This window comes from Taeniopygia guttata, chromosome 3, assembly GCF_048771995.1.
Source record: "Taeniopygia guttata chromosome 3, bTaeGut7.mat, whole genome shotgun sequence".
Classification (NCBI taxonomy): domain Eukaryota; kingdom Metazoa; phylum Chordata; class Aves; order Passeriformes; family Estrildidae; genus Taeniopygia; species Taeniopygia guttata.
Window position 1 is genome coordinate 55,525,516 of NC_133027.1, and position 16,286 is coordinate 55,541,801.

A 16,286-nucleotide genomic window follows, 5' to 3' on the forward strand; every position below is an offset into this window, starting at 1 on the left:
TGGTGTGTCATGCCTTATTAAATACTGTAATGAAACTGTTGGCCCAAACCTCTAGGAAAACTTTTCTAGATAATTTAGAAAAAAAACTGATTCAAACCCCAAATACCAATTTACATACCTGGATGGCTTAATCCAGTCCACTCCAGGAAAACCTGGAATCCCAAAGTGGTTACTTTGTTGCACTATATTCATAATGCTGAATTATGTTTTTATGCTTGAATTTCTAATAGAGGGAAGGCAGATTTGAAAAAATAAAGGCATAAAGTTTTTGATGGATTATATCTATTTTATAGCTGCATCAGTTTTTGAGGTTTTGTTATTTCACATAGTATTGTTGTTTTTTTCTAGAAACCTTCTCATGGCTTTCAGAAAAATATGAAACTTGAAGTGGTTGACAAGAGAAATCCAGTATTTATCAGAGTAGCAACCATTGTAGATACTGATGACTATAGAATAAAAGTAAGTTTCTCTGTCTTACTGTACTATCCTACTTAAATAAATGATGAGGACTTTTTAAAACTAAAATCCCGTAGTTGTAATATTAACCATAGAAAGAAATGAGTGGTATTGCTCTGTCCTGCTGAGCTTTTGCTCTTGCATTTCACTAATTGATAGATGCATAATTCCTTTGGAATGGGTTGTTTTATTGTCCTCTTAGATAGTTGTGCTGAGGTGGATAGTTAGAGAGCAGAGTTGAATATATTGTAAAATTGCTTTGGGAATAGTTGATGGGAGACAATTGTCTATTCTATCAAGAAATGTGATTATTTAATAACAAGTGTCAAAGGGCTGCTTTGATATTTGCATTAGGGACCGTAAAATATTTGGTTTAGGTGAATTGAATCTGTCTCTATAAGTTTCTAAGGGGAAAAGAGAGATATATGTGAGATATGAAAGAGCCCTGATCTTTTGTCCTTTCTCAGTGATTTCTGCAATCCTGAAGTTTCTGTTAATTATGGGCTTTGGATTGGATTAAGCTAAGTTAAGGTATTTTTAATGTGTTTTGCAGAAGTTGTGTACTTGAATTAATTTTCTTTCATTGTATGAAACCAGTTTCCACTCTGAAGGCCTTAAGTATTAGAAGGGCTAACGTATACCAGATATCCAATTAGAAACGAAGGATGTGTATGTTTGCAGTTTGTACAGATTTAGTAGGCATACCTGTTACTTCAAGTAGGAGATGCTGACATTTCATTTTGACTCATCTGAATTAACTGCTGGTAGGAAGTCATCAGAACTAGTATCTTTACATCTATACATTTTCTACTTCAAGTTGGACATGCAAAATTTAAAAAAAGGAAACAAAAAAAATCCCATCCCAAAATAAAGAAAAATCCCATTCCCCAGTCTAATGTATTAAATGACAGGATTTGTACTTCTAGGGCATAATTTGACTCTAGTGTCTGTTGAAGGAGCTCTGTTTGTGTGTGTCTGCGTGTTCGTGCACCCACATCTGGGCGTGTGAGAGATCCGAGGGATTTAGCTTTCATGTGAAAAATGTATGCATAACTCATATTGGTGCTGCCCTGCGAAGTCACATGATTAATTTTCAGTTTCAACTCTTAATCTTGTATAGACTGATTTTAGTAAAATTGTTGCTTGTATGATGGAGGGATTGTTTGTCTTTTATAGATGAATTCCATTTTTTGTAGTCCTTTGCTTTACTGCTTTTCTCTTCTTAAATCCAGTTCAAACAAGAGATTTCAAAACATTTGGATTTTTGTGTGTTTTTTTTGAGAGATGAAAAAGGCAGACATTCATGCTTTAATTTAAGTATTAATGTGAGAACTAATGTGAGAACCGCATTATTTCTGGGATTTGAGCCTGACAACACAGTAAACAACCATATGTCATATGGTTGTTTATTGTTTACTTTAGTGAGAGTATGCCTGAGTCCGGAATGTAAAATACATGTACTTTCTGTGTAACTTAAATAGTTCTCTGAAAGTGACTTCTCTATTGGACATGTCATTTCTAGAGACTACTCAGGTAAACTGATTTTATGGAGAATTTTCCTTATCTAAAATGCACTATTCTCCTTTTTGTATTTTAGGTTCATTTTGATGGCTGGGATAGTATTTATGATTACTGGACTGATGTTGACAGCCCTGATATCCATCCTGCAGGCTGGTGTACAAAAACTGGACACCCTCTTCAGCCCCCACTTAGTAAGGGAAACCACACTGTAATGTAATGATGTTAAAAGGCATGTGTGCTGTGCTATCATTTTTCCCTGGCAGTGCCATTCAAAGAAAAGAAGCCACTAGGATATGCAAAATAATTGCAAATGTGACATTAAGTGCAAAATCAACAGCCAGTAGTTAATCACTTTTTAGTAAATGGCTTTATTGACCCTTACTGCAATGGAATTACAAGAACCACAGTCAAAACCAGAAGTGATGTAAAAGATCTGTTGTGTAAAATCCTGGCCCTCTCAAAGCCAGCATTGAAACTGCTGTGGCACTCAGTAGGGGTGTGGAGTATCACGCTTAAGATCCTTTGTTCACATCTCTCTTGATGGTTACTCTGCTTTTTGGCTCAAAGGAGTCCAGAGTGTACTGAGAAGGCACTGTTTTCAAATGCTGTGGCAAATCCTCAAAAACAGTGAACTTCCTTTTCTTCTTCAGCTGAGCAAAGAGGGATTAATGGTGCCCACTTTGAAAATAAGTGTAACAGAAGCATGGTCCCAATAGTAACACTGTATTTACCAGCTTGTCCTCTCTGCGGATTTTGTTTTACTTGTTGAAGAAGTAGGAGAGGTTGCAGGAGGAAGAGACTTTTTGGTAAATATACCTCTGCCTAGTCCACTGTGTTTCTGGATAATGACAGCGAGATCACTTTAGCCAAACTTTGAACAGATGAGTTTTTAAGAGAGTGCTCTTCTCTGAGATTAGTTTATGTAGTGACTTTGAGGTATGGTTTGCACAAGTGCTGAGTATACACAGCTGTAACAAGGTCAGAAACAACTGTGCTTGGAAAATAAGAAATGCTGAGCAATGCCAAGTACTCAGGAAAAAAATTAATATAAAATAACTGAGATAAGTCACACACAGTGTGAATGTGTTACCTGAAAAATCACAATACCTCAATTCAATGTCTCTAAATGCCAAGAAGAAATTATTCCTATCTGGGGAGTGATCAGAGTATATTCATTATTTTTCTGAGCACTCCAGCAGTACAGTGATGACTGCCTGTTAGGAAGTTAATCATTCTGCCTTCAGAATCTGAATAGAGTGCCGTAAGTGCAAAAGCACAAAGTGAATAATGAGAATACAGGATGCTGCATATCTGCTTCTTAATCTGAGATGTGCTGTCCTGTGTGCTGAATGAGCAGCCCAGTGGGAAAAGTAGTCTGTGGCCACATAAATAAAAATTGTATTGTATGCCAGAAGAGCTGAATAAGGTTACAACATTTCTATTATGTAAGATTGTTTTATAGAAAAATTTTAGCCTAGGTGGGAGTATAAAATATGTAAATTCTTTTTTTTTGGAGACATTTAAAAGAAACAAGGTACAGGTGCCCAGCACGTGTAACATGTCATCTCTAGGTGGTGGCTTAGGAGGCACTGCTCATCCCTTTTAGGATGTGACTGGTAGAAGTAAATTTCTGTTAAGCTACAAAAATTAAGATGGATGATATGACAGGAGAGGAAGTTGACCATCTGTTAAATAGGAACAAAGTAATAATCTACACAAATACTTATAAAATATAATGATTACTGAATAAAATATTAATCCAACAATATGACTTTGTTTTATTATCATGTAGAATATTTTTAAAATGTTAATATTGCTTCCAGGTAAGTTAAAAGACATTTCCAGACTTCTAGAGGGGTTTCACGAGGAGGGAAGAAAATATTTTGCAAGACAGTTTCTGTCTCAGTCTGTATGATAGGACTTTAAACGATGAAGTCCAGATCCCTGCCTTTCACATTAGCAGCTTTGTGTGAATGCTGTGCAATGTTAGCAATATTAGTCTATAGCAGTTCCCAGTATTCATATATTCATACTGTTTTCAGATGTAATTAAGTCATCATGAAGGATTATGACCATTCTGATAGCAGTCAGGGAATTAAGAGCCAAGTATTGGTGTTGATTTTAACATTGTTTCACAGTGATGCAAACAGCAGCTTCTCTCGTAAACATGGGCAACTAGTTGTAATTTAGAAAATTACATTTTTTAAAGAGTTCAAATTTTTTAAGTGAAGAGAGAACAGTTATAGGGAGTTAATTTTTTCAAAATCAGAACATCAGTGAAGCAAGACTTCTCTTTACAGAAATGTCCCTATTCAGATAACTCCTCCTCTGAGTCCACTTGCATGATTTCTATATAAAGGTAGAAAAGGTAAAATTCCCTGTTCTCTCACCAATTACAGTCATTAAAGGCTATAGAAGTCTTTGGACTTCAGTGTAGTGATAGTTTTGTAATTTTTGCATAGCTGGAACACTTGGTAAAAAAAGCTTTTAGACTGCTCTAATTATACATAATAATTCTATCTTTCATTATCCATCTGCGAGCAAGAATCTTTCATCTGGAAAAATATTTAAATGGACTTTTTTCATGTCTGTATTGTTATCTGTAGGGGAAGATACAAGTTCATATGCTGTTCAAGAAGAACTGCTACTAGAGGGGGACAGTGCATTCCTGCAGAGGCACAGCAGGGTGTTCCCAGTGTCATGTACTGGAGCACGGCTGTCTCTCACTTGCTGTGAAACTGTGGGTTATGTATTATGTTAGCTTGGGCCTCAAAGCTCCTTTTGGCATGCATCCTTTAATGTCTCTGCAGGCATCATTGTTACAGGCTGATGAAAATCAGGTAGACACATAAATTCAGAGAAGTGAAAAAGTCAAAAATCTCCTGATGGCTTGTTCTTTTCAATAGTATTTTCAGCTTTCATTTTCACATCTCTTTTATTGGAAAACGTCAGCTAATGTACAAGGACAGTACACATTACAGACATATCCCTGTCTTTAGGAACAGGGATAGGGTAACTTAATTTTTCTGTGCTCTTAGAAAACAACCAGGTTCCAACTAAATGTAGATAGTAGAAGAGAAATTTGATGTCATGCATCTCCTCCAAGATTTATGTTCTTTATATAAATGTAGTTCTGTTGTAGAGATTTATTTGTATGGAATAAAATTATTTCTCCAGTGGATTAGGTTGTTTAAAACTCCGTCATGCTTTTACAGAATGTGTTATTAAAGTATTTCTGTTTACTTGTTTCTTCATGCTTGCTACAATGCACTGGTATTCGTACATAACTATATAGCTTTTAAATATTAGATAATTTTCTTAAATCTTATTTGTAATTTCACCTGGCATGCAGGTCCCTTGGAACTGGTTGAAGCTTTAGAGCATGGAGGGTGTCCCACAGCAGGATGTAAGGGAGTTGGACACATTAAAAGAGCAAGACATATCGGCCATCATAGGTATGTTCTGTGAAACTGATTTTATTCTTTCAGTTGAGGGATGTGTGCAGATGGTTCTTCTAAATTGTTGTTCATAAAGAAACAGATCCAAGCTGGAAAAAAAATAGGAAATCTTGTAGACCTAAATATGCAGTTATTTCAGTTGCCATGGTGAGCATGCTGAAATAAACATTAGCAATCTGTAACTTCATTTCACCAGGGTGTGCTGAGATAAGATTTGCTGTACATTACTTTTTGTCACAATTGGTAGATTCAGTTACTCTGTATTTTGTTCCTTTGAGGATTCCTCGGCTTGCTGTCCAGTTTGCAAAATGTTACAGACAGATATGAATAAAGCAATAACTTTTGAACATTTTGAAATATGAGGCCACTGATTTTATTATGGCTTGGGTGTTTTTGTTCTGCTTGGTTGGTAAGGGTAAGGATTTGCTTGTTGGCTTGAAGCAATGCTAGAAAGGAAATTCCAACTGACGTATTCCCGAATGACAACTTGCTGCTTTTATTTAGTGTTTCTAAAGATGCCTAGTTGGACATCTATCTGAAGTATAATACAGAAATATGGATATCCCATCCTAGAGAGTAGTCAATATTAGCACAGGAGAATGGAATGGAGGGGACAGAGACACAATGACCGAGTAAATGGGAAACATTTCCCAAGTTGAAATTTTATTATTATAAAAATATTTACAATGTGGGGTGAATCCAGACTGTTTCAGTAAGAGATGTACAAATAATATAGTATGTTAAGTTGAGACTTAGAATAAATAGCATCCTGTTACCTTTTAGCAAATTAGAGCTTCCGAAAGTTGTAATTTTTCCATTACACAGTCATAGAATTCTCAAATGTCATATCACCTTGTTCTTCCTTCTCTCTGATGTGGTTAGTGGACTGTTTTTTGGTTATTTATCTATACATTTTCTTAAAGTATATTTTCAAACTGCCTTGATCCAAGAGTGAGCTCTGCAATCTTTTCACGTTTTTGATGAGATAGTTATGTCCCGTTGACTCAAATTACACTACAAGGTTTTGCTGGTATATCACCATGTGCTTAGTTTCTGACTAATCCCTATCAAAGATATCTGGCCGGTAAAACTCACTGAATTACTACATTTTGATATGCGAAAGGCATCTTCTGCTGCAAGTTCTTCCCTGTCTGCCACAGAAGCATTGTTTGTGCTGTTAGGAGCCGAAGACCTCCTGATGCTAGGACAGGCTTTATCCCCAGGTTTTATTCAGGAAGTGATATAACTAGGATAGCTCCAGTGACAAAACTTGCCACAGCATGAACTGGGATGGAGTTGCCATGACACAGTATGCCACACCACTGTCTTTCAGACTGTTCTCACCCTATTCTGGTTGTCTTTTTCTGTCTGTTATTTTTCTTTTGTTGTTGTTTTTTTTTTCTTCCAGTTTTTCTATCTTCCCTTTTGTACTTTCCCTTTATTTCACTCAGCAAATAGGATAACTCCTTAAACAGTCAAGTCAGACTGTAACCATATTCTAACCTTCTGTATTCGTAGCATTAGTCCACTGGAAATGTGAACTAAACTACATTTGCCTAAAAGGCTTTCTGACTGCTTATCTGAAACCCATTTGATTTCACATTCTAGTAGACTTGAGTCTTGTATGATTTATTATTGCATTTAATCTGGGAGGCAATAAATTCCAATTCCTTATCAAGTGCTATCTCAATTACTTAGAACCAGGTGGGCATACCATGGGTTTCAGCCCAAAGTTGAAACTTAAGAAAAAGAAAGAAAGTAAATTTGTCTGAACAGTTTTTCATTTATGATGTCTCTAAATAAACATTGGCAATAAAAGTTCTAATGTTTTAGATGGAAAGGATGAGTAAGAGTAATGTCTATTTACTTTGTGCAGCCTTTGCTTTTATAGCTACCTTTTCCATGCTATTTAAAGGTCGTAATACTTACTCATCCTGAATACTGAGAAAAGAAACAAACTCATGGCATTTCATTGTGCTTCTTTTTTTACTGTAGTCTAAGCAATCCAATTATTTGCACATTAACTGATAGTGCTAGGGAATAAAAATATAACCAAGGAGATATTGTTGAACATAAGACAGATATTTGCTGTTTCATAGCAAATATATTTTACCAGTAAGTATCTTATTCACTAGCTATTGATTTGCCCTCTGTGATGATATTCTAGTTTTGTTCTTGGGTAAACAAGAACAAAACTAGAATATTTTCCACATTTTTCTGTGGAAAATATAGAAATTTGTTCTCTTTTGGAGCCTACAGACTTGAGGGTCCAGGTTTCCACAACAATTCTAACATTGTACCACCACTTTTTTCCTGAACTAACCAAGAGATTTGGAATTTTGTACAATTCTCCACATCAGGTAGCATTCCCATGGCTCTTTTTTCTTGGCAACCTTGAAATGAATTTAACCATGCTTATCTTGTTTTTTGTGATGAGGTGCAACGCATAAATGCCTGTGTGCAGAAAAGATGATAATTTAAAATGCTAAGTAGTTCTGAAATGATTTTGAGAGCTTGTTCCTTAGGAATCAGATGAAAGCCTTGGTGGTTAATTATATAGCAGTGCTAAAGCATTTACTTTTTGAAAAGTTGATGTTACTAAGGCCTTGGTATCTCTCAACAGTTGATCTAGGGTTACGTGTGGCTCAGCTGAAACAGCCTGATGTACAGGTTGTTAGCGTTGTGCAGATCACCTGCATATTTATGACTGTGAATTGTATACCCTGATGTTTAATGCATGCAGTAATTCTCAAGTTCAAGCAAGAGTGTGAAGAGGTCAGTTGTAAGTAGTTCATTAGAGTTTTGCGTCAGTTCTTCATGAGTAAGGATTTTTGCCAGAAACTTCAAACTTCCCATGCGTTATGTGTAAGTTGAAGTGCTGTGGTAGGGGCTGTGTCCTAAGAGAACACATGTTGTATAAACATGGAAACGTCAGCTCAGCAGGAGGTCATATCTTTTTTTCAGTGGTTTTTGATGCCAGTCTCAAGGTCATTGGTACCAGCCAAATCCGTTCTAAAGCATTCTTGATTCTTTGATTCACATTTAGCCTGTTGAAACAGCTTTCTCCTGAAAAATATATGCTTTGATGATAAACATGCACTGTAATTTCTGAAAGAGAATAGGTAATATTGATTGTTTTGAGACTAGTTAAAAAATGTTTTCATAAAGTTTGAAGTAAAGAGATCACTTAACAAAATCCATCAGCAAAAAAAAGAGGCTGCTCTAGACAGTCTAATCCATCCATTAGTCCAGTCTGGAGCCCTCATACAGCTCTCATACAGCTTCATCTGTTGGCAGTGCTCAGCAGCAACTTGGTCACATTTCCAACCAGTATAGATGAACCAGGAGATCTGCCTGTGTCTTGATACAGGTTTGCAAAATATTCCAAGTGTTCATAAAGACTAATAACCTAGATTTAAAAGTACTTCGTATTCTTAGACCATACAGAGTGCTGCCTTACTGTTCTTTAGTTTAAGAGAGAATCCTGGCCTATGTTCCCTTCTGGTATTAGGTGTAGCTGAGAGTATTCTGTCCGGATTCTGTACTTCAGAAAATTTGCATACTGCTACGAGATAGGAGCATCTTCAAATATCTGGAGAAGATTAAGGTCCATGCCTATCAGCAGCCCAGTTTTATCCTCCTACCCTTGAACTTTACAGAAAAGAGATAGATATGTAACTGCACTAGAGATATATCTTGAGTGTGATAGAAGAGCAGTTGCAAATAAACACAGGTGGGATATGCTGCTTCTTTTCCATCAGACAATTCTAGAAAGGGCTAGAAATGTAAAACCTCTGTTGAGTTGAAAATCCCAGGCCTGTAATCAGAATGGTGCATTGCCTTTTTCTCTCTTCATCTTTCATGATTCAGTAAAAACAGAAACTTATTTTAACGCTCAATTTTTACTCAGCATATGCAGGACTCTGGAAGCAGTGGCTCCCTTTCCTTGGAAAACTGTGTCATGGATGCTCATATTGCCAGCCAGGCTGCTGCCATTTCAGTGGTGCCCTGCAGACAGCTAATTATTGTGCTGTGCTGATCCTTCAGCATTTGGAGATGGCTGATTACTCGTGTGTTTGCCAGGTGGTATTAATGTGAATGTTGGTTTACTTGAGGCAGCTCCAATGATAATTGAGATCTTCGTGTTGGACTGGTTCCAAAGCTGTGGGGCAGTTTCAGGGGCTGGACAGCCCTGTCAGAAGAATAGCAGAGGTCTCACATCGAGTACCTACTGCTTTTGCTGCCTGCCATTCTTCCTGAGCCTCTGGCAGACGTTGGAACCCTCAAGCCGAGGACATCTGATCATTTTGGAAAATAACTTCTGAACTTGTGCTGTTTTCAAAATGATGTGCTAAAGCAAAATATAAGCTGGAGCAAAAATCTAGGTTTAAGGTGATAGAAGAGTTAAAAATCCTTATTTAATATTAAATAACCTAAACACCAAGACTTCTGAGCCCTTGAGATGAGTTGTGTTAAAAACTTACAGTCCTATATAAATCGAATACTTCTATTATGTAGGAAAAACAAGATTAATTTTTTTCATTCTTTGTAATAGACAAGTTAAAGTGAACTGAAGGCTGGAGGCATTGAGATTCAGGAGGATTTACTGATTGATCCAAAGCCATACAAAGGTTCATTCATGATGTGTTTTGTTGGAACCAAGCTAACAGTGGAAACCACATGGGTTCTTTCTGTTGAGTCAAGGAACAGTAACATCAAAAGACTATCAAGGAGGTTTTTAAAGACTGTACAGCAACTTGAATGATTAATTACAGAGAAAAAGTCATCTGAATCTAGTGTTCCAAAGCATTGTTAATATTATAACTATTGTTGACTGAAACTGTCATTCAACTTCAGTTTTTCCAGAAAATACTCAAAGGAAAGGTAGTATATAAGCAGGCAAGTTATAATAAAGGATTGAATTTTTAGGCTTTTTCTCAGGGTACTTTTTTTGTTTGGTTTTGTTTTTTGGTTTTTTTTTAATTTAAAACCTTATAGTGGTGTTGGTAAACAGAAAACCTGCTGGAGTCTGACAATTACATTTTCAGATTTCATTGGGAGTGTAAGGCTTGCTTAATAATACACAACTGAAGTTAAATACCACATTGGTAGTATTCAGTGTTTCCTTGTGACAGCCCTTTAACTTCTCAGAAACATTGCTCAAATCACCTCTGTGAGCCTAGGAAGCCAAAAGAAAATTACATGCTTTGTCCTATAGCAATGGCAGAACTGAGATTAACCAATATATTAATGAATTTCTGAAAACGATATTTTATCACAGTGGTGTTTGTCACAGCAAGAACTTAAATTACACTAGCTCTGGTGCCTTAAAACCTTTTTCTGAGCAGAAGCCTGTATCTTTTATCTTGTATTTCTTTTGAAAGGGAAAAAAGACATCATTGTGATAGATGCAGCAGCGTAAGTCATCTGGCAGAGGCTAGTCCTAAGGCAGACAAAACCAGTAGGTTGAGAATAAATGTAAGTGGACATATATAAACAGATTTAAAATAAAATGCCCCATTCTGCTTAAGAGAAAGTAGAAATAAAAGGTGAATGTTCCAAGTTAATTACTATTTGTATATTTTGTTCTGTGTCTCTTAAAAATTTCATTAACAAAAGCATGCCATGCTTCAAGTTTAGTGTCTTATAGCCAGTTGGGTGGCTGGAATCTAACTGATTTGGATGTGCAAACAAACAGCTCCTCAGAAGAAGGCAAAAAGATGACTTGTGTCATTGGATCACCTGGGGATATGTCTGCGTGTCCCTTTTGAGCACTGTACAGACGCTTATGGAACAACATCTACGTGGAGTAGCCTTAACAGAGATCTTATCTTGATTAGAAAAGCAAAAGCTATTCTATGTTTTTTCTCCATAATTCAAGTTCAGCATAGCTACTCAAGGATTTAAAAATAATAATATAATATTAAAAAAAGAAAAAGTTGATACCATCTTGTTTTCAAATGAGCCAACTGAAGAAATCAAACATACTGTCGATATCCTGTCTTCAAGCCCAGCAAGGGCTGACTGACTTGGACTTAAGGATTTTTCTTCTTTTATGCAAGTGCTGATAGAAATGTAAATTTCCACCAACTTTTTGTTTATCTTGGCAACATCAAAATTAGATTACCAATATTGGTCCAACCCCAGTATAGGAGCTGTTACATACTCATTCTGAACCCAGAGCTTTGTTGGTAAGGGAAGAGGAGAGTGTACAGCATATTTTAAATTAAAAGGCCTTTTTCTTTTTTAATGCTGTGCCTTTTAGAAAGAAAGCTATAGTGAAAGCTGTTGTTTTTCTATTAATTTCTGAAATTTGGAGGTGGCAGGGCACATGGCTGTCAAGGTAGAGTTGTTCATATTAGACTGTTCTCTTTGGAAATCGTGCATGTAACTCAGTGAAACAAATGAAACATTGCAGTGATGCAAAGACGGGTAGTTACAGTAGCTTCTTTCTTGAAAAGAAAATAAGCAAAATTGTAGAAACATGGGGTTTTTACCTTTTAGAATTTTGGAAGTCATTGTAACAATGCAGGTGAGTAGGAAAGCGTAATTTCAAAATATAGTTAATGTCATAGCTCATGAGCCACAAATGGAGCATCATATTTATTACAGTCTTTCTTGTCTCTTATATAGTTTTGAAAACTTGAGTGTGATGCTATTCACTATTGTAACATGTATATACTAGAGTGTAGGATATTATCATTGATGTGTTGAGTATGTGGTCTGGCTGACTAATCAGTTGAGCACTGCAGAGCATTCTACTAAAGAAAAGTCGTAGTTCAGCCCCATGTGTTTTGGTTTGTGTTGCTGTTTTTCCCTTTCCTGCTTCTTGTGCAAACACAGGTTTTCTGACTTTGGTACAACTTCCTCATTTCTTAGAGCAGTATTTACAAGTCACTGTGTCAATGTTCATTGTCAAATTATTTCCCTAGCATGAGTGCAGGGAAATAGGGAGTGTACAATGTTAAGAAAGACTTTAAAAATATCAGTCTCTTAATGGAGTATCACAAAATAGCATTTGCAAAGATGGGGCATTCACTGCAGTAAGGGGATGTGCACTATTCTTCATGTTTTGATCTTGAAATGCAGCTTTTGTGTAGATGTAACATAATGGAAATATCTTCCATCACTTAAATAAATAACCATGGTAATATGATTTTATATGAAGAGACACAGGTATAGTCAAAGGCATCCTGTGTTGCATGTATAAATACCATTAATATTAAGAGGGAGCATGCTAAACATTTATCAAGCAATTTTCCACAGTGAATGTTGTAACAGAAATTAATACAATTTGTGTTACACAAGTTGCTGTCAAAAGGAAATGCAAAGCTGAGGTTTTTTATTTGATGGATTTATTAACATTTTAAAGTATGACTACTTACTCCATTTTTTTAATCTCCTTTATATTAAGTTATTGCATCTACTTCCAGGAAATTCCAATGTCATTTTGTTTGAAATGAGTAAAGTGTCTCAGAATAAGGAATAATTGTTCTTCTTCAACTTCCAGTGCAGTCAGCTGTCCATATTCAGAGATGAACTTGAACAAAGAGAGCCTCTTACCTGACCGATTGAGTGGGGAGATGCCTGCAGCCAGTCCTATCCCCAGAAACAGAAAAGTGGAAACAAATGAAAGATCCACCTCTCCTGTAATCAAGTAATTATGATTGAAGCGATGTCCGTGACTAACAGCAGTATTTTAGTTCTGTGTTCTCCAATGCTATTTATAACTGTGCAATGCCTGAATGGTTTCAGAAAGGCCTGCCTATTTATCTACATTTTCATTTACAGGGAAGAAAAATATTTTTTTCAGTTTTTCAGCCCTTATCAAAAAGGGCATGGAGCTGTCAAAGACAGAGACTGATTTTACTGTCTATAGTTTAACAAGAGTTCGGTTTCATTTTCAGTGCAACTAAGTGGTTAATTGTAATTTAAAATTGAATGTTGACCAGTTGGTTTCACTTTAGAAAATTATTTCTTTGTGTTCCTTTTGTTTTCTGTAGTGGCATTATTGATGTGACTGTAAATTAGTGTAGCTCTTTGAAGAACAGCCACTATTCTGTCATTACAGTGGGAGTGTGGAATCAAATTACTGGGACTGAGTTTTGCAAGAATAATGGTGAAGTCTGGAAGCTTTTAAACAGGAGCACTGGGAAAAAATAAAGGAGTGCAATAGCAAGATGATTATTTTCACATGATTACTTTATCTCAGAAATTGTGGATACTGATTCCTGTGCTTATTTTGGGCTATTGGAGAAAATAGAGAATTTAAGAACGAAAGGAAAAGAAGAGGCTTTCCCTTCTTTTCAAGGGTTACATTAATGTAAATGTGAAAGTGTGAATGATGTGAAATGTGAAAATGTGAAGATTTCTAGTTCCCACTGTAATGACCACATATTTTCAATAGATGGTATTTCAAATTGCATTCTCAGAGACGGTTTCTGCTTCCTGCTTTAAAACCCCGAATGTTCTGCTGTCTAAGAGTTCTGCCTGATTTGATTGCTTTGTATAAATGTAGGGTTTTAGAAATCTGAAGTGACTTAATTACTCCCTGGCAGGTAGCCTGCTTATCATTACAGTGAATCCACTAGCACCTTGAGCAAAGTCCTCAGTGGCAGGGACTGTGTCAAGTGCAGTGTTTTTTCATTGTCCCAATTAGGAGGCTGCATAGAACACTTTAAAGGCTGCACAGTGATATGTTATAGGAGAGAAGGTATAGGAGGAAAATAATACCTCAGAGTGTTCTTATGTAACAAATATTTGAAGTGGATAACTTATTATCACATGTATTATTAGACAAATTCTGTTCCTGTTGAATTGCCTAATCATTTTACCATTGACTTAAAGGAGAACAGAGTTCTTTATTTTGATTTCTGAAAATGTCAGGTATACAATTTTTTTAATGGTAAATAAAAAACCTTCCCTGTATTTCTTAACCAAAAAAAAAATTGAATATTTTCAGTTTACATTTTGTGCATAGAGAAAATAAATTAAACAACAGTTTTGCTGCTTCCACTTCTAAACATTTTGTTAATTTGTTTTAAACAGTGACAGAAAATGCCCCAGCCCTGGTCATGTAGGTATGAAATCTTCACCTCACAATCGACCATCAGGGAAAACTGTACCAGAAACAACCAAGCTGGAAGATGCAGAAAATAAATCTCCTTGCAAGAAGCCCCTGTTATGCAATGTGAAAGAAAAGAAAGCACCTGGGTAATTCTCAGTTCCTTTCAAAGTATTGAGTGTTTGGAGTCAGTTCAGAATGCAACTTACCAAGCAAAGCAGTCCAGTGATTTGTGTGTGGAATTCTTAGAAGCTGTGGGGAAGGAGGTGGAAGCTCTTCATCTCTCTTTATCTTAGAAATAGAGGGGAAGGGAGTATCACAATATATATAAGAAAAAAGAAATACGTGTCAGAGGAGAGGAAAAATATAATACAATTATTGGAAATTGAGATTCTCCTTCCTAGGTTTGGGTCCAAATTATTATATATATACAATTATGTACAAACATGGAAAAATTAAAAGTAATTATTTAACTTTCAGCATCTGGCATGCATTCTTGACAGAAAATGACATGAGAACTTTTTTATACCATAAATGTTATTCTCCGGTGCAAGTGTGGAAAGTATCTTTGAAGCTAAAAATACATAATTCAGTGTTTTCATGGGGATATGTGAGGCAATAGGATTCCCTACATTTGTAATTACTTACAGTACCACTACATTCTTTTATTGACTATTTTCAAACAGAAATAGATGACACCTTGGGAGATGATGTGTCATTTGTTACATATTTACACAAGCTTCATTTTGTGTTTGTAATATATGAACTGTGTTAGCAATAGTAGTGTATTGAGAGACAGACAGGAGAGTTGATATTTTATGGTAAATAGCCCACAGTAAAGCTGATGATTGAAATGGAACTATTTTGTTAAGAGCTGGACTTCAATGATCTTTACTGGATCCCTTCCAACTAAGGATAATAAGCAGCATTCACTAGTCATACTCCAGTGAATTTAAATAGTGAAAAAAATAAGATGGCTGGAAGTGTAATTTTGAAATAACCTGTTTTAAAAAATAGTTGTAATTCATCATTTTAATTATACTTACAGTAAATTCACATTTTTTTTTAGAAAAATACTTTGGCTTTACAGACTATCTCGAGATTAATTGAAGAAAAAATCTTTTGTCTTTTATATTTTTAGAGGCTGTTACCTTTAGAAGACTTAAGATAACCAATACTTGTGCTATCTGTTCACTGTGTTAAGTCAGTTTCGTTAAGAGAATAAGTCTTGTGCCAGCTTTGAACTACCCAGAGACTTTGCAGCTTGTATTTCAACTGTTTGAATACACTGATGACGGGCTGCTTTTTATCATCTGGCTTTCCTCATTCATTATGTATCCAGCAAAGTCATGGAGGACTTTCAGTTGAATAATCTCCCTTTGAAAAAGGCATGAAAAATAGTGTTCACAGCATTAGGTATATATGAACTGCTGGGGTTATAAAATATTGAGCATCTGCTTATTGCAATACCCAGTGGATCTTTTTAGATGTGTATTCAAAGTACACATGCATAATTGAAGACATAGATACACACACTTGTGTGGTCTTTAGTTGCTGAGCTCATAGTGTGGGTTTAATTATGTTTGACTTCAGTTCAGTTGTGTATACCTTTGTATTCAAAGGTAATCTTTTGTTTCATAGAAGTCTTTCATTGAGGATCCAACCACAAATGATCCCAAACATGAGTTTTATTTTGTCATGTTAAATCTAAGGGGTACTCAGCTAATCTCTGGTTCCACTTACTCCTTTTCTTTTTTCTCTCTCTCATTATTTTTTTGCCTCTCTAT

General features: G+C 35.8%; 1 protein-coding gene across 8 annotated transcripts in view; it reads left to right on the top strand.

Annotated features, from left to right (window-relative positions):
• The window catches only part of L3MBTL3 (L3MBTL histone methyl-lysine binding protein 3), an 86,265-nt gene that overhangs the window by 58,595 nt on the left and 11,384 nt on the right, over window positions 1–16,286 (top strand). For all 8 annotated transcript variants that reach the window (XM_002190364.6, XM_012572644.5, XM_072926896.1 and 5 more), the window contains exons 14-18: window positions 349–459; window positions 2,054–2,168; window positions 5,330–5,432; window positions 12,946–13,092; window positions 14,484–14,648. In XM_002190364.6, the coding sequence (XP_002190400.2) occupies window positions 349–459; window positions 2,054–2,168; window positions 5,330–5,432; window positions 12,946–13,092; window positions 14,484–14,648 (641 nt within the window). The remainder of the gene's footprint in view (window positions 1–348; window positions 460–2,053; window positions 2,169–5,329; window positions 5,433–12,945; window positions 13,093–14,483; window positions 14,649–16,286) is intronic.